The sequence below is a fragment of the Pundamilia nyererei genome, unplaced genomic scaffold, assembly GCF_000239375.1.
Source record: "Pundamilia nyererei isolate P.nyererei 1_Seehausen unplaced genomic scaffold, PunNye1.0 scaffold00019, whole genome shotgun sequence".
Lineage (NCBI taxonomy): Eukaryota > Metazoa > Chordata > Actinopteri > Cichliformes > Cichlidae > Pundamilia > Pundamilia nyererei.
This window is the reverse complement of record NW_005187420.1, coordinates 4,725,532-4,750,463: the sequence shown is the minus strand read 5'-3', so window position 1 is coordinate 4,750,463 and position 24,932 is coordinate 4,725,532. Positions and strand designations below refer to the sequence as shown.

Genomic DNA, 24,932 nt, shown 5'->3' with positions numbered 1-24,932 from the left:
TGTAATTGTTTACCTTTGACTCGGCCCATAAGTCTCCCTGTTCTGCTGTAACTTAATATTTTGCAGCAGCAGCGCCGCCCTCAGCCTCTGCTCCTCCTTCTTCTGTGTCTGCTGTAACAGGACAGATGTCATCGCCCCAAACAGTCTGAGTCACCGCACGCCTCCGCACCCCCGAGATATCAGCGAGGAGACCGAATCTTTGGCCGACACTCGCAGTCACGGCGGCTCAAGGCTAAGGGGCCACGCGGCCGGCGGCGGCGTGATGTGTTGAAATCGATGGGAGGGTGTGCGAGTTACGATTAATCACAAGCAAAGAAAAGAGGCTCAGCTGCGGAGGCCTCGCAAACATGGCCGTGGCCCGCAATACTCAGGTTCGAAGCGTTTTGCCGTCGATCAGCTCGTGCGTCTGCGGCGAACCGGCTTCCCCTCCGCCGAGAGGAGGAAACGGCCTGAGAGAGCGTGCGAGGCCTCATCCTCAGTTTTTTGGGTGTAGTGTGTTAATAGAAAGCAGATGGTTACAGATGCAGGGCCGAGTGCCTGCGATGACACATCTTTAATATTTTAGAGTGGTCTGTGCTGTAAATGTTGCAGCAGCTGTTTCCCAACACCGTAAATTTACGGCGTTTTTCGGTCCTCGCGTGTTGTGACTGACAGCTATTGGATTTACTGTAAATTACACAAATGAATATGGAAAAGCGATGAAAAAAGGCAGCGGCCGAATCGATGGCCGCGCGTTCTGCAGCCCGCTGATTATTCTCTTATTTTAGTTTGTGGGCAGCGGCTCGCGCTCGGCCCGACAACTGATATTCAAATGTAAAATGATCCTAAAATAATGAGACGGAGAGAAAGGTTGAGGGAGGAGGCAGCACAGATAAATATATATTTGTTTTGTGTTTCTGCTTTAGCTTTAATGTCAGCGGCGAGGATAGAGGCTTTCTGCCGATGCTTTTGAATCGAGGCGATTGTCATCAATTCGCGTCTTGGCATTTAAGCCACCCTCTTCAAATATGAGCATTTGAAATGCAAATAAAGCTGCGTATATGCAGACAAATGAAAAGACACACCGCGGAGTGGGGAGAGCGTCTGACGACTTAACTTTTGACTGTTTTTATCGCCGCGCTTTGCCTTGTCAAACACTCCGCCGGCCTGCGAAGCGCCGCCGCGCCCCGATCACGCTTTTATTTGTAGTTTTGTTGGGCCGCTCGCAGACAGAGAGGAGCAGAAAAGCTGCTTTCATCCTGGCCTTGACTTCGCTGTTTGCGCCTCGTGGGATGTGTTCGATTAGGTCTTTTTTTTCTCCCAGTGAGAAAATATGATTCACATTTTTCCCCCTCTCTCCATCTCTCTGACGCTACAGTTATTTAAACATCAATAGCCATGCATCTTCTTTAGCACATACTCTTTCTCATATTGATATTTGTATATGATCATTACTTTTGGCCCTGCATGCTTTGTTATACTGCGTCAGCTTCAATAGGTGTAGGATCCAATACTGCAGCCTCTGCATTCCCAAAAACCGATAGACTGTGTGAGCGAATCCACACTTTATACATCCAATAAAACACAGCGTCCTGCTCCGTCTTTGGGAATGTTTCACCGGACTCAATGAAAGGTTAATTAAGCTGCTTTTCCTCACTGCTGACGAAGATTTAGGTGATAATAATGTGTAACATTTGATTGGTTGGCAGCTGGTTTTGATGAGCATCTGGGTGGATTTTGTGACATTGTGGTGGAGCAGCCGAACGTATCGACGAATCCAGTCGCATCTTTCTTAAACATATTTCACATGCGTGCCTGGTTTTTAAGTCTTTTATTTAATTCCTTCTCTTTCAAATTAAAAGACCTCTACTGCACAGTTTTGGTTCACAGGAACTCTTCTATGCAGGCTTTTATTGTGAAACATTTGCAGGAACTCTGACAGTTCGCTGTATTTTAGGACAGGTCCTGCTTTGCGAGGTGGAGACGCTCTTTCTTTGTGTCACACATGACCAGCTTGTTTTTGTTTGTGTTTGTCTTTGTGTGAAGGACGGGGAAGATTTATCAGACAGAAAAGTGGACGACGCAGCGACGGGCCCCGGATCCAGCTTAGCTCGACTACACAGAAGCTAAACTGGGCCCACGTCCGGCTTTACTGCAGAAAAACATTGCAGTTATCATTTTATAAGTATATGAAGTGATAAACTGATATCAGCTGTGACATCAATTCTAAAGTAATCGCTCTTTAGACCTATGACAGGCAGAAATCACTGCATTTCTCATTTTTATTTATATGTAATTCTTTATTAAATGTTTTATTGTTTGTTGACAGTAAAAAGAACTAAAGTTTAATTCAGTCATATATTGTATATAACTGTACATTGTAAGGCAGAGAAATAATACAGAGAAACTCGACACCCTATGAGCACCTGGCGACAGTGGGAAGGAAAAACTCCCATTGAACAGGAAGTAACCTCAGGCAGAAGCTCGGGGTGAGGTTTGTGGGCAGACAAGAGCTCGGAGCTGGACTGTAATGAATGGCGCCATTAGCTCGGTGTTAGCCTGTCAGCAGCTTGGATTTACACCCTATGACGGTAACCGTGGAGACGACGGGAAGCAGCGGGAGGAAAAGGTTTCAAAAACAGAATGTTTCAAACGTGTTAACATGAAGCTGCTGAGCATTTGATTGTTAACGAGCGGAGCTTCATCTTCTCGTTCACTGTCAGAGGACGCGGGGCGGGGCATAACCAGAACATTTTTATTGTTTTAAAAATGACAAACTGATGGCACAGATCCATTTTTACCCAAGAACAGCAGAGCAGACCGAAGAAGACGAACACGAGGAAGAGGACGATGTGATGGCGGGCGGGGGGGCTCGGCTACCTGCCGAGAGCCGGCATCCAAACGGGAAGGTAATAACGACGCGAGAGCGGCTGTCTGCGAGCTGACGGCCGTGTTACAGAGAAGTCACGTAATTAAGGAACGCAGTCAGAGTTTTGTGAAAAGTGGCCGTTGCCGCTGGAGGAGGAACCGAGCGGTTTTAAGCGGCGCTTCAAACGCAGATAATGAGGAAGATGAAGAAGAAACAATAAACAGGAGGAATCAATCACACGGTTGAAATGAAAGAAGTCGTCCGGTCGGAGAAATGAGACACGTTTGGATGAGAAGCAGACTGGAGGGGTGGCGGAGGATGGGAGGTACTGATGGACGGATGGAGGGGAGGCGGAGGGTGGGCCACAGAAATAAACCAGCTCCCATCTGATGAGCAGCTTGTCCGTAATACTGAATCCCCGGCTCGTGCCAAGTCTGCTTCCTGATACAGAAACACGATAAGTGCCGATTTTTGAAAAGATTCCCCCCTCCGCCCCCGCCCCCATCCTCATTTGCCTTTTGGCCTGAAAACTCTCCTCATTGGTGGATATCAGGTGGCTGGTTTTCCTCGCTCTGCCCCCCCACGACATGATGATAAAGTGAAAAGAAGGGATAAAGACGAGCACGCGGTGGCGGCGCTCTCGGCCGGCAGCTACGGGACAGATGATGTGGCCATCTTGAGATCGTTTGTCATCTGTCGGCAGAGTTGACCTTGCAACGAATGCCGGCCGTCGCACTGATATGGTCTTTTATGGCGAGGAAACAGAGAGACGGAGGAGGATGGAGGGAGGGCTGTTGTTTTCAGTAATAAAGACAACATTTATGGCTTCCCCTCGCACCGCCAGTTAAAAGAGACACAAACATGGAAATCCATTATGGAACGCTTCTTAAAAGTGTGACCAATCCCTGTTCAGTCAATTAGAGTCTGGAGACTGAGAATATGATGTTTGTCTGTTTAGCCCCCGATGCATACAGATCAGCCGGGATTGGCTGATGGAGAGAGGCAGAGAGGGAAAGACGGAGGGCCGGCGTAGCCAAGCTCTGCTTATCTCTTTCTTCTGCCTTTTTTTCTCTTTTTGCTCCCAGATACAAAAGCATTAATGTGTGCAGCTATGTGCTTTGCCATTGTTCTGTGTTTAAATGCTTAAAAAGGTTGTTTGTGGAGCCGGCGAAGCGAGCGGCGTGTCCAAAAAAGAGAAAAAAAAGCCTCTGCTTAAAAAGTTGCTCGGCGAAAAGAAAAAATAGGCCGCATGAAAGCACGGCAGTTAATAAGAGTGGTTACCCAGAATGAACGGGGATGAGGTTTCACATTAAAAAAGATTTATCTTAAAGTATGGTGCTAATCCCTTCAGTTTTAATCCCCCCTCCTTCCCCTCGCCGCCCCCCGGAGCAGCCCCTCACAGCACCCTTTTCATTCCATAATAAAAAACTATAAACCATAAAGTACTTACAATTTCTGGAAACTGGCAAATACACGGCGGCCTGATTTTACAAGGATTCCTGGCCAGTGAATCACAGAGCTCGAAGGACTCGTCTTTCTCACAACAGATTATTAGAAGGAAGTCGAGGGGCACGGTGGAGGGCAGCGAGGACGCCGCAGAAGAGGAGGAAACAGGAAGTGAGAGGAGGAAACAGGAGGGAAGAGGAGGAAATAGAAGGGAAGAGGAGGAAACAGGAGGGAAAAGGAAGAAAGAGGAGGGGAGAGTAGGAAACAGGAACAAACAGGAAAAAACAGGAGGAAGCAAGAAGAAACAGGAAGAAAGAGGAGGAGTGCATGTTCGAGATGACCTATTTAATGATCGCGGCGATGGCAGCAGTTCTGGTGATAGGTGGGGGGGGTTACAGGCTGGATGGATGCCTCTGTCCACTGCAAGCTGCTTGAACAAGGAAGCATATGGGTGCATGAGAACCTCAGCCCACTTCATGAATATTTGATTCATATTTCCTGTGTGCATGTGCGACAGACAGAGACAGAGAAAGGAAGGATATTTCCCCCTCTCTCACTCGTCATCACTAAAACTCACAAGGCTTACTTTGTGGCGTTTGAATCGTAATTGCCAATCCTGAATACAAATCTCTCAGCGCTAAACACGATGAGTGAAATCGAAATGACAAAATGAAGCTCGTATAACGGTGTAATCAAAGAGAGGTTCGGGGGGGTTCTTCCGTAAGCAGTCAGAGCTGAGGATCAGGATCAGGGGCGGTTATTAGCCGGCCAGCGAACAAAGGCCCCAGTGTTGGAGGGCAGCGCGGCCTGAGCCCGTTACTGTACCTTTCAAAACGAATATGTAACCATATCTGTTTTAAAAGGCCGATTCATATTTCTGTGAATGCGGCGGGAAACTCGTTCCCATCTCTGCGCAGGCCCGGCCTTTTGTGCAAAGAGGGCCACATTAAATTTTGGTCATGAAGCAAAGCTTCTCCGGCTTTCCGACAGAACAACGGCGCTTATTGTGCCTTATTGTTACCGGGGCGACCGCAAAGGTCAGCGTGGGCGTGGCCGCGCACACACAAGGACGGCACTCACTGAAAATTGGGTTATATGTGATCAACTAAGTTATTAATCAGATTAAAATGGATTCCCTCCGCCTGCTGTTTAACCAGGCAGGAGGGAAAAAAGCGAAGGAATAAAGACGGCGAGAACAAACAGGCCAGTGTTTACTCGTGCACGGGCAGAGAAAGTCATCGTTTCGGAGGCTGAAGTCAGCGCCGGCGATGAGCGTTGATAAGGGGCGGCCCCGCCAGCGTGCACCCGGCCCGTCTAAAAGCATGTGCCCTTGCCACAGATGCCCCCTCGCTTCATCCAGGTAACCTCCCTAATCCTGATTAAATCACTGTAATTAGAATAAGCACTGTTCCTCCACCCCCATATTTCCCTAATAAAACAATGCAGCAGTTTAAATCCGGTGGCTGGGATTTGCAACGCAACAATGCAGTTTATATCCATCTCTGCTGAGGAATTAAGTGTATTTTCTAACTGCTAATGTTATAATGTTGCGGGCTTATTTGTCTCAGCGCTCGCTGCTCTTATTCTCATTCCCCCCGCGGTTTGTGCGATGTCTGTCTCACAACTTTTGTTTATTGGAGCCGTTTTTATTTGTTTGCGTTTGATGTCGAAATCAGGACGTTTTTTTTAGCGGCTGGTTAGGATCGTTCGTCACGACGGGAAATAATACGCGTTATTTGTCCTTAATTGCCACAGAGCGTTTCAAACACGGCAGCTCGCTGCCTGCGTGTCTGTACCTGTGTATACTTTTTGTTTTTATTAGTATCACTGCATGCCGCCATTGATGTGGAATAACACGGGAAATAAAAGTTGACATAGTTTCTTGATTTTCTTTATTTTTTTACCCCCACAGCCCCCTGTTTTCCTCTCCCTCTGCCTCGCTCTCTGTTGTTTTTTATATATCTGCGTTTTTCCTTGAAGTTGCTGCTGCATTGTCTCATTATGTGTCGACTAGCTGTGTAAGTGTAGTTATTATGCCTGTGTGTCTCTGCCTGCCGGTGCTCTCTCTCTCTGTCTCTCCCTCCGAGGATGAGGAGCTTTACGAGTACAACTCCTCTGAGGCGTCCTCTTCACATCTCCGGGGCGCCTGGGGAAGGCAACGCTGCATTCTTAAGAGGAGCAACTCAAACCGAACAAAGTCTACAGGAGTCAGGGAAGAAAAGAAACAAACAGCAAACTAACGAGATGGGAAGCAGAGATCATGTCAGATATATCGGGTTGGAAGGCCAATTTATAACCCATTGTTTCAACTTTTGCAATATTGAATACGATGCACACTACCGGGGGGGGGGATACAGAGTGCACATAAAAGCAGCTGGTTTGCACGTGAACACGCACGCGGGCACACACGTATGGATGGAGTGTGTAAATGCGATCTCCCACGCTGCCTCCGCTGCGTTCCCCGTCCTGTTTCTAAAATAATGAAGAGAATAATTGTCGCGCAAGTTTGCGATCACCCGGCACTCGTCTCTGTTTCCTTATCAAGAGCAACTCCATCCCACCTCTCGCTCGCTGAACTTCCAGGAAAAACGCGCGGCCGCCGGCGGGAAGCGCTCTCGGAGAGGACTGGCTGACGAGCGGGGGAAATATTTTTAGAGCTATCACATCTGAGAGCGCGCAACAGGTCCCATCCGTGCAGCCTGACAGCAGCTATTACCTTTAATTGCTCTTTGAAAAATACACTATTTGCACTTTTGGGTGACAAGGTGATAATGCACCTCTGCACAAGTTAAACCGGTAATGTAGACGCACGTGGGAAATGGCACCTCGCCTTCAGCAGCCGTCAGAGCTGTCATCTCTGCACACAATGAGAGCCCGGGGAGGCGTCTCACCAGCAGACAGGCAGGCAGACAGGCCTCCAGATGGCTTAATCGCTGCAGGAGCCCCTGCCCTCCAGCAATCAGACAGACAGGCAGACAGACAGGAGGAAGAATCGCGGACTGTGGGAAAACGCAGGGAGGAGGGCGGTTCAGTCACTCGGACTGTGGTCAAACTCTGGTTGAAGTTCTAATCGGGTTAAACTGTTTACAAGAAGCCTCCAATTCAATTTGGCACAAATAAACGATTTAAGCAGACCGTCTGCTCCAGCAGTCGAACCCGAAACTCGCTTAACTGATGTCACAGCGTTGATTGTGACCCTCACACAGCTGCACGGCTCTTGTTTGTGTGATGCCTCTCTTTACTTTTATCTTGTGTTATTGTCACTTTGTAAATTCTCTTGTTAAATAAAGGTCTTATTTTAATGTTTTGAAAAATCTGTAAATTAAAGATGGTAATAGTTCAAACCGGAGTCCCGGGCAGTCCCAGGACACGCTGGAGAGATTATATCTGGGCTGGGAGCACCTCGGTGTCCCCCGGGTGAGCTGGAGGAGGTGGCCGGGGAGAGGGAGGTCCGCTCATGCCGCGACCCAAACCCAGATAAGGGATAGGTAGATCAAAAATTCTAACTAAGCATCAGAGCGGAGATTATAATGAGACAACTGAAGCTGCAGTTTCTCAAACGCCCACCGGAGGCTCCCATGGTGAACCAGTGAAATGATTCTCTGGCTCAGAGCTGAGCGAGCACTAAAGAAAGAGCAGCGGAAGGATCCAGATGTTTCCATGCTATAGATGCCCTCTGCTGTTAGGAAGCACTCTGAAGACTGGAAGCAAACACAGAAACACAAAGATGCTCCTCTGATTGTGTGTGTGCACCTGAAACAGGCTTTAAAGGCCGGCTTTGGACTTTTACTGCAAAAATGAATTAAATATAGCGACCAATAGCCCGCCTGTGTCCCCAGTATTGATAAATGAGTTCATAAGCACCATCTGCCCGTCCAGGACTGTCAGCTGTGAACCCAAAGCCTCACTTTTAAGTGTACAGAATAATTGCAGCGACACAGGTAAGCCACATGTCGGGCTCATTAGTGAACACAGGGGAGTCTAGCAGCAATGTGAACTGCTTTCCACGCGTGTGTGTGTGTCTGTGTGTGTGTGTTAAATACAAACAGCAACCAAATCCTGGTCATTAAACACCTGATAAGGACAGTATTATTGGCAATTACCACATTTTACATCACAAAAAGTTTGAAGTGTGTGTGAATGTTTGTGAGTGTTTGTCCACGTCAAAGCTGCCGGCGTTGCTCACGTATGTACGAGGGGTCTTTGGCATGTGTGCTGTGATGTCACCAGTGAGCGTGACCGAACACGCTCATCTCGCCGTGTGCCAGCGCGCTGTGAGGATGTGATCTCGACACTCACGGCGGAGGCACCTCTGACAGTAACCTGCATACGACCAGGAGGGCGCGCCTGCTCTGGACTGGCTCCTCCCACCTGGCAAACGTCTGCCACGACGTCTCAACAATTAGAAAGTCTGATGCAAATCTCAGTGTTGTTCAGACCAGCGGATGCCAGTGTTCTGGTGTGCTGGAATCATTTGCGTACCAGCGCAGAGGCCGACCACCTGAGGAGCAAGGAAACCTGCTTCAGCTTCACCGGGCATGTCAGCAGCGCGCCGCCCAGTCGTGTGCAGGAGAAGCTGGCCGGTGGTAACGCGGTGCCAAGCGAGCTAAAGAGGCACTTGGAAAGCCATCGTCTCTTCTGAGAGAAACTTGGCTTGTGGAAAGGACCAGAGCAGCCGCACCGCTCGCTGGCACGTGTCTAATAAGGTGACTGCAGCTCAGCGGCACGCAGGGAACAACGCAACGTCCAGACATCACAAATGTCCAAACATCCTACGATTAGAAGAGCCGACGGGCCGCTCCTGAAACTACACGCAGCTCGTTCTGTCAATCAGACAGGCGCAAACACAGGGCGGGGCTAGAGTTTCAGTCATCACGCCGCTCGGCTGGACTTCAGGTGACGTCACGCGGCTCCTTCACCGACAGCCGGCTGTTTCAGAGCGCGCCGAGCTGAACCTCTGAGTTTCCATCTGCAGCGAACACAAACAAACCGCAGCACTTCTGAGGAGAAGCACGGCGTGAGAGCGCTCAGAAAGCGGGAGTCACGGCTCTAATTGAGAACACACAGCACTCTCCTCTCTGCTTTCACTTCCATCCACTAACCGCCGGCTTCTGTAGCACACTTCTCCCGCAGTAAGAGGTGCTCAGCTCTGAGCTCTGCCATTTTCTTTCCTCAAATCCTAAACGTGCTCATCCAAGTCCTGCACTTTTATCAACACCTCCTCCTCTTCAGGTTGTCAGTCTCAGCCTTCTCAGGTCCACATGTCATATATTAGAGGAGCAGAGGTGGGCGGGCGGGGGGGCTGAGGTAATGTAAGTAATACGATGTGAGGAGCATTGTTCGCAAGCAGCCGCAGCATGTACAGCACTGTTTGAATAATGTAATACTTCATGTTTGATAATGCATGGCTATAGATAGGTCTGCACTGCAGCCAAGTATTGATTGTGTTAAGCACATCTACAGTACAGCAAACGGTGCGGGTTCATGTCAATCTTTACACGGCGTACTGTACCTCAGTAACCAGATACCTCGGCTGACTGCAGAGACCTCGGGCCCACCGCTGCTCTTAATGACATTTATTGATAAATCCGATTCAGGAGGCGTGGCTTGTGCACGCAGCCGTCTACGTTTCTATCTGTGTCGTGTCAGAGCACGCGGAACCCTTTCCCCTCCTCCTCCGGGCATACTAATGAAGCGCCGGCCACTCCAGACGTGCGACGCATGCCCCGCGACAGCTCACGCGCATTCAGGGCAGAATTTCGATATTAATGATTTATGCTGTATTTGCATACAAACCTAATGCAAACCCACTCCAGATAATCACATTCTGCCAGGTCTGAATTGAGTTTTTCGGACGTCTTTGCCACCCCCGCCTTCATCCTCAACAGTGGAACAGCGGCTCTGCTCTTCCAGCCACAGTTCCCCCCCCCAAACAAGACATGAGTGTTTTACAAGTGGACATATAACACAACTGTGCATTTCACCCAGAAACGAGCGTGTCTGTTTTGTCTCCTCCACTTGCACAACAACAGCACGAGAAACTATCGCAGCGCATCCTGAAACAGTGGCCTTTGAACTCGGTCAGCATGAACTTTTCACGTGGTCACATTAGCCGAAGCACAGCTCTGTAGCTTCCCCAGCCCTCCGAACGTCTCTGCACTTTAGCTCTCCGTCCAGCTCTACGTGCATGTTTCAGTCAGAGCATCTTTAGCCGGGACGGGAGGCGAAGAGTCACCTGGAGTAATGTCACACTCGGGACAACAATTCACTCGCTCACATTCACCACAACATGTCTCCATGTTACTCATGTTCCCTATAGTCTTTCACTCTTCTCTATGCTATCTTCGGTGCCATCCCAGAGATCTGCCGGGAAGTCGGACACACAATAACTTGTTTTTTTTTAATTACAATGAATGGCCGTCTCAGACGAGGACATATAAGAAAGGCCTTTGTTCCTCAGAGAAAGCCTTATCTATAAAGGTCGAGCATTCCTCGCTGCAGAGGGGCCGGCCCACATTTTGGACTAAACAATATGTAGGGCAATCTCTCACAAAGCCATTTCTCTTTTTAATGAAACATATACACTTGCATCGAGATATTCAGAGCCGTGTCCTGCCACAGATAACACCAGCAGCTGTTATTTTATTTATGTTTTATATTATTTTCTCTCTGCGTTTGATTGAAAAATGTTCCGTTCCTTTGTTCTCCAAACAAAGAAAAATATTCCTGATTGTTAATAATATTACGAGGGTCACACCGAGTCAAACCGACAGCAGCGGAGCAAAGTCATCCATCTCCGTCGTGTCTATAAGCCGGTTTTTTAAAGCTCAACACCAACACTGGCTTTTATTTTCTTCCTATAGAGACACTCAGAAGTACCAACCAGCCCTAAACAGAAGAGGAGCATTGTAAAAAAAGGAGAGAGAGCGAGAGAAAAAGACTTCCTTCTTCAGTCTCAAGGAGCGGCTATAACCTTAGCAGAATCATGAAAGTTGACAGTTCATTTTTCACAGGGTCATAGATCGACGAGTCTTATAAAGTAATGGGCTTTTGGGAGCCGGCTTTATGAGAGCTAAGATAGTTAAGAGACATGTGGAGGAGATGGCACGGGGAGCTGAGGTCCTGCTCTGACTCATCCAGGGTTATTCCCCCCATGCTGGGGAGCGAGAGGGAGGCGCTGCACTCCCAGTAATATAAACGTGTAATAAAGATTAATCTGTTGCTAGTCGCCGGCATGATAGCTTCTAAACTTGCTTGAAATAAGGCTGAAATCACTTCAGAGCCAATCTCGAGACATTTAGTGAGTGCCTGAGATTCCTTTGTGGGTGTCAGGCAAAAACGTATACGTGTTAGTCTGCTGTGTTTGGTGTTGGTGCGCACGCACTGGTGGGAAAATTGGATTTGTGCTCATATTTGTCTTTTTTGGGGTCGCTTTCTGCTCGTGTGGCTGTCTTTTAATATTCTGAACCAGGAGGGGTTAAACACACTCACCAGGTGCGTCCGACCTCTTCATGCCCCCCGGGGGCGCCCCGCCCGCTCCGCCGCCCAGGCCGTTGAATGCAGGGAGGGTGTCGTTGCTGTAGGCTCTCAGGACAGACAGCATGTTCATCTGCTGCTCCAGGTGGGTCTGCTGCTCCGCCTTCAACAGTCCTGGTGGACCTCCGGGGGTTAGGAGGCCCAAGCCCTGCTGCCACTGTTTCTCCAGCGGCAGAGTCTGGTTCTGGGGCGGAGGAATCAGAGAAAGTGGAGTCATGGCGGAGGACGGTGTCGCCATGGCCGCTCCGCTCCTCAGGGGCAGAGAGGAATCATCTTGGAGCTGTTTGGGACTTCCTTCTTCCTCTCTGTCCACGTCCATCTGCCCATCCTCGTCTCTTTCCTCCTCTTCTTCAGCCACTCCTACCTCCTCCTCGTCTTCGTCAGAGTGGTTTTGCTGCCGTCTCTTGGGTGTGGTCGACGGGGTCTCGTTGGTGCTGCGCACGCCGGTTTTTCCAGCCTCGTCTTCAGATCCAACTTGGTCATCTTCAGCATCTCCACAGGAGCCCCTGTCGCCCATCTGGTCAGGGCCGGCTGAAGAGGCCCCCCCGAAGACCTGGCTGGGCAGGTCCAGACCGTGGTCTGCTTGGGCTATGTACCCCTGAATGCCCTGACTGACTCTTGGGGATCCATCATACAAGCCGCCAAACCTTCTGTAGAATTCACTCTGGAAGGGGTTATATGGCTGCTCCATGTGGTTATTCCAGCCTCCCTGGCCTTTTTCTCCATCTCTGTCTCCATCTCTCTCCGGGGCCACGCCCGAGGCCTTGGTGTTGGAGGAGTGAAGGGTGGAGGTGGTCGGAGAACCCTCTCGGTGAGCGTCCTTGCCTGCGTCGGCGTGCTGCAGAGGGGCTTTGCCCAGGTGGTTGGCCTGGAGGTGCAGAGCCATGAGCTCCAATGAGGAAGTGGAGAAGGAGCAGAAGAGGCATCCGTGCCACGCCACGTTATCGTGAATGGTGACGGAGGTGCCAGGGAGTGATCCGGATGCAGACTCGGGTCGGACCGACACAGACAGATCGAGCGGTTCGTACTGGGACCCGGGTTTGCCCGGCTCTGAGTTTTGTTTGGGTTCAGGCTTCTCCTCTCTGTCCTGCTCCCCGGAGGCGGCCCTCTTGGCTTTGGGCTCGCCGTTGTCATGGTAGCGCTGGGCCTGGAGCTGGGCTGGACTCTGGCTGTCCTTCACATCCTTCTTCATGGAGCTGAGGACAAAGTTGTCCATGAAAGCCTGGAGAGAACCCTGAAAGTGGACTCCGTTTCCCATCATGCTTTGGTAAGCCCGGCTTAGGTCAGAGAAGCTGGCGGCGCCATCCGCGGAGACTATGGTGGAAGGTCCATCGGCAGTCTTCGTGTTCTCAGCTGAAGAGGCGGAGTCAAAGCGGCGGTCCCCACAGTCACGATCCCGGTTGTGAGAGGACACGATGGGAGCCGATGCCCACTGATGCGGCAGCAGCGGCCCTGCTCTGAAGTCCAGGTTGGGGGGCATGCTTTTGAAAACATTACGGAGGACGTCCGGTCGGGCAAAGATGCCTCCGCCCGTCTTCCCATGATCCTCTTTGTGGTCAGAAGAAGGGGTGTGGCCAGAGGAGGAGCCTGACGTGGTGGAGCCGTTCTGACGTTCGCGGTGGTGGCGCTCCAGGTGGTACTTGAGACTGGCAGACTGGGTGCCGGCGTAGTCACAATGAGGGCAGCGGTAGGGTTTCTCTCCTGAGAGGGCGGGAAAGAAAGAGAGCGAGAGAAACAGTAAAACAGTGAATAATTAACCTGCTTATTACATCGACTGGATATCAAAATCTATTTATTGGAGCAGGGAATGTGGGCCCGAGGGTCATGTAACCTCCCTGAACAAAGAAAATTAGGTCACATGAAGTGACAAAAAAGACATGCATTTCATTAACTACGATAAAGAAGAGGAAGTATTTAATTCCTGAAAAAGGAGATTTTAAAAAGTAGCACAGAATGAAACACAAAGTGATAATGAAGACGATTGTGCATTCAACCAACACTTGCATGTCTTTTCTCTTCCAGTCGTCGGCTCGGCTCCACTTGATGTGTGTGTATTGGGACGGGGGTGGGGTGTGGGGGGTGTGGAGTAGGCATCTGAATATGGGTCGATCCAGCTCCGCCAAGTGAGCCATCACTCATATCAACACCATAAAAACATTTCACCATATGGTGCTTTCAGTCCACTACAAGACATAATATTTTCAGCTGACAACAGAAGTGTCTCGATGCGATGTGCGCGGGCCTGCGGCCGGGCTCGCGGCGAGTTCCCGTGCGCACACGTGCAGCGGGGTCATCGTGCCGCCGTTCTGGCCCGCGCCGTTGCCGATGACGGCGCTGCTTCTCGGACATCGCCCTTTTTTTTGCACTTTGTCAGGAGGAGCATACATCAGGCGTGGCTCAGCGCGCGGCCCCCCGCCACACAATACGGATGCCGCAAAAAACACGAAGCCGGCGACATATGTGAAGCACACGCTGGATGTGGTGAAGCCTCGCGATGAAGAACAATATGATTCAGTACAGATCAAAGCGATTTACACTACAGCAAAAGGGGGGTGAATCTGCTGTGTAACATTTACATATGTTTATTTATGCTGCGCATCCATATTCATGAATATTCCTGATAATGCTATAACACCAACACTATTCTGCCAGAAGTGGATCTTCCATTGGAAAGATGTTGAAATAGAACACATCCTGCGAGCAATTATAATAGGCTTGGAGTCGGAGCCAGATTTGGATTCATTAAACAATGAACAGAGAGGCAAAAACGCTAAGCTCGATTTTCCCCCCTTTTCAATATACACATATAAAAGTTCCCACAGTGGTATTTGTGCACGCACGGCTGGAAAAGAAATAAAAAATGTTTTGCATGCACGTTCTCTATACAGTATATGCCAATAAAATGTTTAGATTATACACATGGAAACCATTTTATAAAGGAAAAAAAGGCATTGTTACGCAAGGCTGGTTTGAATGATTTAAGTCGGGCTGTGTAGTAAATCATGGATATAATTAGCAAATGGCATACTGCTCAAGTAATTTATCATTATTTAGAGGGCACCATTCCAGAAAAAGACTCTGCGATCTGCAGACCTACTGCAGAGTTCTCAAATAAAGGGCCACAAACAGCAACTCAATAGAATATTGATACAGCAGAGAAAAGAATAGGAGGCTATACAAAAGAAAATTGAAGGTGGAAATACTAAAGAGAGCAGAGAGGAGGGAAAAGAGAGCATGCAGAGCTGCAGATAACCCTGACTACAGGCAGAAAGACAGCGATTTGATATCTTTTCTCTTACAGCAGAGTGTCTGTGAAGCATAGAGTATATTTAAAATAAACCATACGAGATGAGCTTTTAACCCAATAAGTGCTTCTCCTGTGAGCTGCCGAACAGAGGCTCGGCGCTGATTTAATAAGGAAACGTCCCTGATGCAAATGATCATTCTCGATTCCTCTAACTGGACAAAATGATATTCTAGGAGCCAAATTAGACAGAAATTAGACTGATCTGATTTTTTTCTCCCTTTCCTTATAAGAGGTTGTTAATGTTCACGTGGGGGGGAAATAAAGATGAATGTGCATATCTAAGATGAGAATGAAAAGCAGAGGCAGTTGCGTGTTTGACACCGTCCTCTGATGTTTACGGACGAAGGCAAACTGAAATGAATGCCGATGCCCTGCGAGAGCGCTCGCTTTGTGCCCGTTTTTCCATTAAAGCTGAGCATTTTTAAATATCTGGAGCAAGTGAGACAGACGACATGTCTGCCTGTGTGTGTGTCTGTTTGCCATTTGGAATGTGTGAGAACACATGTTTATGCATGCATGTCAGCCTGAGCCTCTGTGTGTGTGTGTGTGTGTGTGTGTCTTAGAGGGCCATTTGGACTGGCTAAGACATCTGCTCCATCATACGTCAGGGGCCTGGTGTGACATCTGGGGAATATACTGTATCCTGCCTTGCAACATTACACACAATTTACTGCTAAAGGTCATTATGTACCCGTTAATCCACTTTTAATTGATATCAGCGCAAACAGCACAACCTCCCAGCCACATGACAGATCGCTGCCGCCACAAAACCAGGAAATTGCAGGAGTTAAAAATAGAACGGTAAACTTTTCGCTGCTGTCTGTCTGCTCTTTGTTGAGCCGCTGTGGACACGCTGACCTTGACGGAGGTGAACGATAAGAAGCAGACCCTTCACTCGACACAACCTCTGCGCTTATAAATCCTCCTCCTCTTCCTGAGATCCTCCACAGCGTGTTTGCACTTCATGTTGCTGCACGGATTTCATCTGGCTTCGTGTGAATTATGACAGCACCATAGAAACAAGTAAAGATAAATACCCCAGCCCTGTACAGAGGGGCAATTAAAATGGTTTAATAGATATGACATACTGGAAGATGAATTTCCATTTGGCTTCGAGGATGGAAATAAATGTAAAAACCAGCGGTTGAGATGTTTGAGGGACTGAAAAACACACGGAGCTGTTTTAAATATATCTGATGGTTATACAGCGGGTCAGATATGAAGTGGCAGCACAGACCGTCACTTTAGTAACTCCAGAAATCCCAGAGAGAGAGCACAAACAGAAACTGAACTGGTAATTTTTTTGCCAGTATATTCTCTGTTTTTAGACCAAAGTTCCCGTAAAGATGGAAGATTATTCAATGTGTGGTTAAAAAATACAGCAAAATAAGAATTTTTCACAGGAAATTACGTTTTGTTTTTTTTAAATGGTATATTTTACAATATTTTTACTGATTTTTTTTGTGTCAACAAAACACATAATTCAAAAAAGATGAAATTACTGAAACTGTGTAATTACAAAACAAACCGCAGTTTTCGTCAAATCTGAGGAGCACAAAGTACATTCGTGGTAAACATTGATAAGGTTTAGTCGGCTAACACGATCAGAATAATAAAAAAAGATTTAAACTTGAAAACTATTCACACATACGTGCTTTAAAAAGGATCCGGCTGTTTTCCATAAACTGCAGCTTTGTTGTTGTTTGCTTTTTCAAATATTTCTTAATGCAGTGCATTAACTGTGGAGCTAAACACTGAGGTTTACCACATCAGTGCAGTCCACACCTCTGAAAACACACGTGGTTAAAAACAAATATCTGTGCTGTTTTCCATAAACACAGAAAACATTTTAGAAATCTGAACAAAAATACTGCAGGTTTTGTTACCAAAGAAATAATTTTATATTTCTAACATCTCGACAGTTTACCTGAACCGTATTAGATTAATTAGAAAGAAGATTCATATGTGACACAAATAGTGGCTAAGCCTCAAAGGAAGCTGTTTTGTGTTTATATTTAAACATTATCACAGCTCTCATTTTTCATAAACCACTGATGGAATATGATGCAACAGAACCAGTTTGAACTGGGTTAAAGACCTCCCTCCGACTTTCAAATGTGAACGTTTTTTTCTTTTAACTTTTATTCATGTGAGAGCATACTGTGTTGGAAAATGATCGTTACTCTGGCTGCGGTAATCAGGGTTAAAGTTAGTCTTGTCAGGGTAATCAGGCTAACGGTTAGAGTGGCCAGTGGTATTCAGGGTTATAGTGTACCTGATACATGAGGGTGTCGGGGCTATAGTAGTTTACATGGTGGTATCAGGTTTAGTTAGTTAGTGGGCACGGTGGTAATCAGGGTTGTAGTTAGTGTACATAACCCAGATACATGGGGGTAATCAGGGTTGTAGTTAGGGTGGAACGCGAGAACCAGTGTTGACTGGAAATGGCTGGAGCTTCCAAAGCTCACACTGGCCAGTGCTCAGGTGTTTGCACCACCCATGTCACATCACAAGGTTGGGTTACTGGGAAAACAGTCCTTCCTGTGTGCTCGTTGCTAACAGTTGTTCGGCAGCTGCGTGTACGGATTTAAACCCTTAGAAAATGAACTCTTATTGGATGACGTAGTTATTTAATTAATGATTTCACTCTTCTTTTATTTGATTTTTATTTATATCTCATGTAATTTTATTTTACAGTTCCAATGTACAGCACTTTGTGTCAGCTGTGGTTGTTTTAAAGTGCTTTATAAATAAAGTTGATGATGATGATGATGACGAACAGGAAATACAGTTTTATAAATGCTTATTCTGTGATGAAAGGTGCAGACCCAAACATCACGATGTTACCAGAGAGAGGGTAAAGAGGCTCACTGGGATAGGATACGACCTCAAACAGACGACATGGTCAGTATTACAGAAATGTTTCACACGTTGGGCTAAATTCTAAAATTTGCGGCAGGAAATTCCAAAACTGTCCCACTCCTCTTTAATTCCCCCTTCAAGAAGAGCCGTTGCTGTGAAGTTCCTGCTCGACAGAGGCAGGAAATGCAGCGACAAAAGAAAATGTATGAGAGATAGAAGGAAGAGGAAGACGAGGGCTCAGGGGAGCGAGAGGAATGGAGACGGAGATCACAGGTCCCTCCTGATTCATCCTGATTACAAGGTTAGGTTAAGGTTAAGTGACACGGGCGAGTCCTGTCTCTCCTCCTCCTCCTCCCTCTGCTCATTTATAGGTGAGCCGGGACTCTTATTGGTTATGTGGCCCTGCCTGAAGTTATGTGTGGCTATTGTCAAGAGCGAGGACCTTTTTATTTTTTACACACAGCTGCTTACTGCTAAATAGTGCCTTGTCCAGAAGGGGACAATCTGGGCCTCTAATTGCTGTCACTGAAGCCTAGATTCATTATGTGACTTTCCCATTAAAATGTGAGCATTAATTTGTATAATGAAATATCACCCTCTGCAGTGTGTTCATTAGCTCTGGCCCCACACTGTAGTGCCACAGCCGCACAATGTTAGCTACCTAGAAAACTGTGGTTAATTTTGCTAATGGATATTTTCCCACTCACTGTTCAAGAGGAAATTAATACTGTAACATTAGCTCTTTAACTTTTGGAGAAATTTAAATTCACTTCATTCCTTTCAAGCTGGTGTTAGTCGCTCATTAATCTCTGCGTTGCGTCGCATAATGCTGCCTCGACCAGGCTCGGTAAGCAACTCCATTGTGTCACTCACATTACATTAGACGGAGGAGAGCTCGCCTGTCAGCTGTGAATCTGCCCGCATTGTCACCAGAGCGCAGAGAGGATCTTTAGCCGCTGTAAAAGTCATCTCGTGGATGTAATCAGGATGTCACAGCGGAGCTGGTACGATTAGGTTATAGGAGTGATTTAAAGGCCACATGTTGGGGATGCATCAAGCTCTTTTTCTCCCCGCGTTGCGTCTAAGCTCGACGGGCACGCGTCCAAGGATACATTCCACCCAAAAAAGACAACATCCCCGCTAACCCTTCTCACATTTGTCCCCAGGTGGAGGCTCCAAGCGAGGCCTTTAATTTTACTGTCTGTTTGAGATACGAAAGGACGAAAATAAAACGTACTGTGGATTCAATCAGACCGGCTCCGCTTCCTCTGCGATAAAATATGGGCCTCACGGGGATCATTACTACTCTACTCAAAGCAGACATAACTCAGGTCTCTCAGCAGCAGGTAACACAGAAGCAGCAGCAAGTGGAGGGGAGGTTGGCCTCGAGGTGACCTGGTTGTGTTTAGAGACCTGAAAGCGTCGCAGTCCGACCACCCGTAAAAAGTCAGTAAAGGCATGGAAGTCGTGATATTTTCAGAGCTACTGCAGTCTGACAGTAAAAGCATTCGATCAGGTATCTGCTCAGTTCACGCAGTAAGTCAGAGGACTGTATAAGAGTCTGATGCATCGTCAGGTCTGAAAAGTGAGTCTGAAGCTTGCATTCTCTCTGCTGTCCAGCAGGGGGCGACTCCCATGAAGTCTGATTGGATAGAAGCCTGTGAGAAAAAGCACATCCTGTGTCCTCAGTGAACTCGCCGGTTTCAGGTCTGACCCAATAAAGCAGGACGCTCGTGTTTGGTCCGTCACGCAGGATGCAGGGGAGGATGGCGTGTGACTGACGTGGAGTTATTACCGTGTTCTGGGGACCCAAGTGAGCTTAAGGGTTAATGCTGTAATGCTGAATTAGCAGAACAACATGGCATAAAGCAGCTTTGTTCCGGCAGCATCAGTCACAGGAACAACTCGCAGTTTTTCATAGGAAGTCTTTATTACTACGATCGATCTCGCTCTTCTTTATGTGGGATTATGCTTGCGTGGATAGCCAAAGTGGTCCAGAGAGGACTCTCGTTTGGAAGACCTCGGGTGAATAATAACGCTGAGCTGTCCACAGTGTTTGGAAGCTGAGGAGCTGAGAGGCAGGAAACACCTGAGAAACTTTAGCCAGGTGTCCTTGTGGTAAGGTGTCCTCTGCACAGTCTGAATGTGACTTTAACCTGGATAGTCAGTGGGGCGTTCGTACCTCGCAGAGGGTTAGCGCCCTGGCTCCTGTCCACGGTCCACATCATTACTCTGACCGAAAACAACCGGGGGGACGGCGCCGCTCCGAGGGTTAGCACACCCGCCCGAAACATAAAGCTAAATCTATTCGACACACGGTCTCACGAACATCCCTGCGAACGGTGGACAGGCCGGCTTTGTTTTGCCTCGAAAGTTATTGAGAGTTAGAGAGTGTGAAATTGCCCTCTGAGTGATGTCATTGGAGGACACTGAACCCTTGTTGTGTTAATTAGAGCTCAATGAAATGATGAGCAGGAAAAAAAGTGGAATAACAATGGCCTTAAGCCTAAATGAGGGACACTGAGAGGAAGTGCACGCTCGCCAGCAGTTTCCTTAATTTGGATTTATGTGAGTCTGAAGGAAACGTGCTCAAATCCAGCAGCTGACAACACGGAGCCTCTGGGATTAGATCCCACGGACAGAGACAGATTAGGACCGAGGCAGGCCTGCTAGACCTGACACTGCTAAACTGGGATGACTGGGTTTGTGACGGCCTGTACTCTGTTCCTTTCTTTCTTTGTCTTCTTCCCGCATCGATGTTCAAACTGATAGATTATCGATGGATCTGCGTCCTCTCCATCACGTCAGAGGGAGACTGACTCCAGCGAGCCGATATTCAGAAACCAATATGTCAGCCTGAGCCCAGAAGAAATGTCAGAACAAGCGCTGAAGTAAATTTTGCATGAAGTCCAATAAATGTTTCATAGCTGCAGAGACGCAGAGCAGGCGGGGGGTGTGCGGGTGGGTGCAGGGTGGAGGCACTGACCTGTGTGTATCCGCAGGTGGACCTTCAGGTGATGGGAGGTGCGGAAGGACTTGCCGCAGTAAGGGCAGTCCTTGGAGGACGAGCCCAGGGAGCGCTCTCGATGCTGGGGCAGAGGCGGCTGGATGCTCCCCGCTGTCTTCACCAAGTCCTCGCCAACATCTGGAGCACGCACACACACACACACACGAGGAGGGGAAGACAAATGGAAGGCGTGTTGAGTGCCAGCCCTGCACACATCACATCATAACACAACACATTCTTCCTCTTTGTCCCTCGTTTCCTGCGCTCAGTGTGCGAACGCCACACAAAGTCAAACGCATCAAACGAGTTCACGGACCGCGCTGTTTTCCTCCTGACAGAACGCTGACAGTTCATAAGCTTTCTTCAGAAACACCCCCCCATAACCTCCTCCTGTTTTTCTTTTTTTATCCTGGCTGCTGTCGTCGCTCGCGTTAAGCTAATGCTGGAGTGCAGTGAGAATTAACAATGCAAACTGAGACAGAAGAAAAGAGGGAGAGGGCCGCGTTTGGCTTCGTCAGCATCGCAGGATATCCTCGCATCTCTTGCTGCGACCCGATTTTGACAGGTAGCTGTCAGAGATATGATAGGGTGATAACAGTTTTGACCCCGCCCTCCGCCACTTCCTCCGCACGCCAAAAAAACGATGATGCACAGTTTAGTGCAACAGCAGTCTGTTATCAACGCGATCACCCCCCGAACGCAAATCTAAAGATGAGTGACGACAACCTGGGAATGTGTTGACAGCAGCATAATCTGAGGTGAGGGTGTCGGCGTCACGCTGCACACGCCGGCCTCGCCGCGCTGATTTGCCGTGCTTAAAGGCCGGGAGAAGAAACGCATCAGAGAAAAATATACAACAGATACTTGATAAATATCTGGAAGCTGTAAAATTAAAAATATCCTTTCTGGTTCTGCACAATTTGGTGGACGTCGCCGTGCTGGAGGTTCAACGCGAGATCTCACAGCAAAACGCCCAAATTCATTTCCTGCTTTTGTTCTGGAGCTTTTTTTATGTTTTCTTTAATTACGGGACGGCTGCAGGACTCATTCATCTGATCTCTGCGGGCTTCCATCACACTTTAGAACTTAAATATGCTCAGTATTTAAATACACACTCAAACAATCAGCAGCATTACATTCGTTCAAATTTCTTCTTTAAAACATCTCATGAATCCCTGCACGTGCTCAAAATAAGGACACTGGCCTAAATTCATTTATTGTGTTTCACAATAATAAAAATGAAAGAAATAAAAAACTAAAATGAGAAAAATATCTCCACTCATTAACAAATATAGTGCAGTTCATTTAATTTTTATATAGTTTATGTGCAAAACAGCATTTGATATTTTCTTTGTGCTCTCATGGTGACGGCAAAGAGCTTCCTGCGGTGCCTCAGAGAGGGATCTGACTCTGGCCTCACGAACAACCACGCAGGTGGAACTTCATCCACACACACGCCCTCAGGCTCTGACGATCTTCAGCAGGACACACAGTGAATTAACCTGAAACTGAGACAGCTGTGAACCGTTGGGACGTCTGTCACGCTCGCACCAGCAGATCTGGTCTCTGTAACAGCCCGGAAAGACGTCCGCGGACGTCCTCCGGCAGCTTTGCCTCATGAATCCGCTCGTCAAAGCTCGAACCCGACGTTTCACAGGACGCGGCGGATCATGCCGGGTCCGGTGGCGCCTTTGTGTACGGGCAGGCTAACATGGCCTAGACCAACGCTGAACTGTTCGCCATTCAGCAGAAAGTAAGTGTTATTTATTTTCTGTGCCGCACACGATTGGGCGTGTGTGCGGGGGAAGGCGGGGGGGCAGAAAGAAAGAGGAAGAATCAAACCCACGGAGGCACCCACGGGAGCACAATGAGGAGCAGTCGCTAACAGGAGCCTAATCTTTTCTTTTCTGCGGCTCCCCCCTCCTCCTCCTCTGTCGGGGAGTCAAATAAGGTTTACAGAATGGAAAGACCCAAGTCAGCAAGTCCTCTTCCACACTGACACTAAACACACGAGTCCATCCAGCCTCGCCGCTATCAGGCTGAAGCCTATTTATCACAGCAGGAAGTGAAAGGCGACCTAAATGTAAGTCTGTGAGGGACAATACGCCGTCACCGCCGCTCTGCACGGCGGGACGGTTTCATTCAGCGTACAGTAAGAGGAGAGGGGGGCAGGGCGAGGGCCGAGAGGCAGATGTTTAACTTCTGCAGCACCGACGATTCCAATCGAATCTGTGGAAAACTAAAAAAACATCTGCAGGAAATTTACAGCATTGAGCGGAATTATTTCAGGCACCACTTTGTTTGTTTCGTGGAAATTATTTCATTTCCACACAGAAAAACTCCCCGAAAAGTCGACATCTACTCAAATACAACAGAGGATGACTGTAAATATATGTTTTTGTATTTTATTTAATGCTCCCTGCTGAGTCAGCTTTCACACACACAGGATTTAATGCTTCCTGCGCTCACACGTGAGAGGAATGAGGCGCCACGATCGTTCAGACTTTCAGATGGAGATGGAAAATAATCGTTCTGTTCAGTTTGAGCTTTTACTTTTCACGTCCTGAATTCCAACGCACGACAAGACGGTTTATAAAAGCCTCACATGTCAGAGTTTCGATGGGTTAGACGTGCACGTTTCGGGGACGTGTTCACGAATCGCACCAACCGCCGCCTCCGGGCGCTCGCACGTGTGTGTAATCTTTCACCGATTTATGGACTCCTGGATTCGAAGGCTCGGATGTGTTTCAGCAAAATTTCAGCTCAGAGTGGAAAAACATGAAAGCGACGCCTCGTCCTGCTCCGCTGAACCCGCCCGACCTCAGGAAAAAAAAAAACGTGAAGCGCTGGAGAAAAAATCGCCGTCTGCACGACCGTGCTTTAGCTTCATCTTCGCTTTCGTTTGCTGCTCTTATTTTTATGTACAAAAATGTGCACATGTTAAAGTTGCAACGCCTCTTTTTATATGTAAGATTTATCAGACTGGCACATATGTTAAAAAATAATTTCTCAGTCATAATTAAAGCACCACATGAAAAAAGCCAGACAGCTTATTTTAGCGTAACAGCAGCGCGATAAGGAGCCGTCACAGCTTTAGGCTTCAGGGTTCAAACCTCAGATTTCAGTTTCCAACAACAACCAAAAGTGTTTTTGGTATATGAAGTTTGCACAGCGCTCCTTATATGACAGACACGTGTATCATGTATATGTTCAGACTTATAACACGTGGGAGCAGAATTCAGACTCGATCTGAGAGGGAACGACCCAACAGGGAAGCAGCTTTATGATGTCACAGCAGCCCGGCGGCAGCTGCTGAAGCCAAACCCTCCTGTTCCTGCGCCTGACGCAGCAGCAGAGCTGCAGTAGGTGTGACATCAGCCTGACGAGCTGGCCTCTGGCCTGCACACGTCCACTTTTCTCCCTTTAATGGAGGAAAAATCTTCAGTTTGTCCACATGGACACAGACACTTCATCGCCCTGAGGCAAAAAACAATCCCCGCCCCCCCGCTCAAGTTATCAAGGCTTCTTTTACGGAGGGGGAGGGGAGGGGGCCGGGGTTTGTCTTCTGTCTGTTGAGCTGGGACGTGAAATCTGTTCCTATGGTTTCGTGATTTCAGGTGGAATTATAATTTTCTCCATCAGCTGCACCCTCCCTGTTACGTGTGCCGTCCTGGAAAGAGGAAATAATTATATAAACCCCCCCAGCACTCGGTCTGCACCATACTGTAGCCGTACTCATAAACATATTTTGAGTGGTCTACTGTACAGATCCCTTTTTGGCAAAGACTCCCGGCATCGTGTAGCAGACACTGGCCCACCTGCCCACCCCAGATGGGGCTAAAATTAAAAAATCCAAAACACAGATTAGAAGCAGGAAAAACACCAGACCCCACACACACACACACACACACACACACACACACACA

At 48.0% G+C, this 24,932-nt stretch overlaps 1 protein-coding gene across 8 annotated transcripts in view; it reads right to left on the bottom strand.

Moving 5' to 3' along the window:
* The window catches only part of znf536 (zinc finger protein 536), a 217,744-nt gene that overhangs the window by 52,705 nt on the left and 140,107 nt on the right, over positions 1-24,932 (bottom strand). For all 8 annotated transcript variants that reach the window (XM_013909124.1, XM_013909123.1, XM_013909122.1 and 5 more), the window contains 2 exons: positions 20,986-21,144; positions 11,786-13,531 (listed from right to left, as the gene is read on the bottom strand). In XM_013909124.1, coding sequence (XP_013764578.1) covers positions 11,786-13,531; positions 20,986-21,144 — 1,905 coding nt within the window. The remainder of the gene's footprint in view (positions 1-11,785; positions 13,532-20,985; positions 21,145-24,932) is intronic.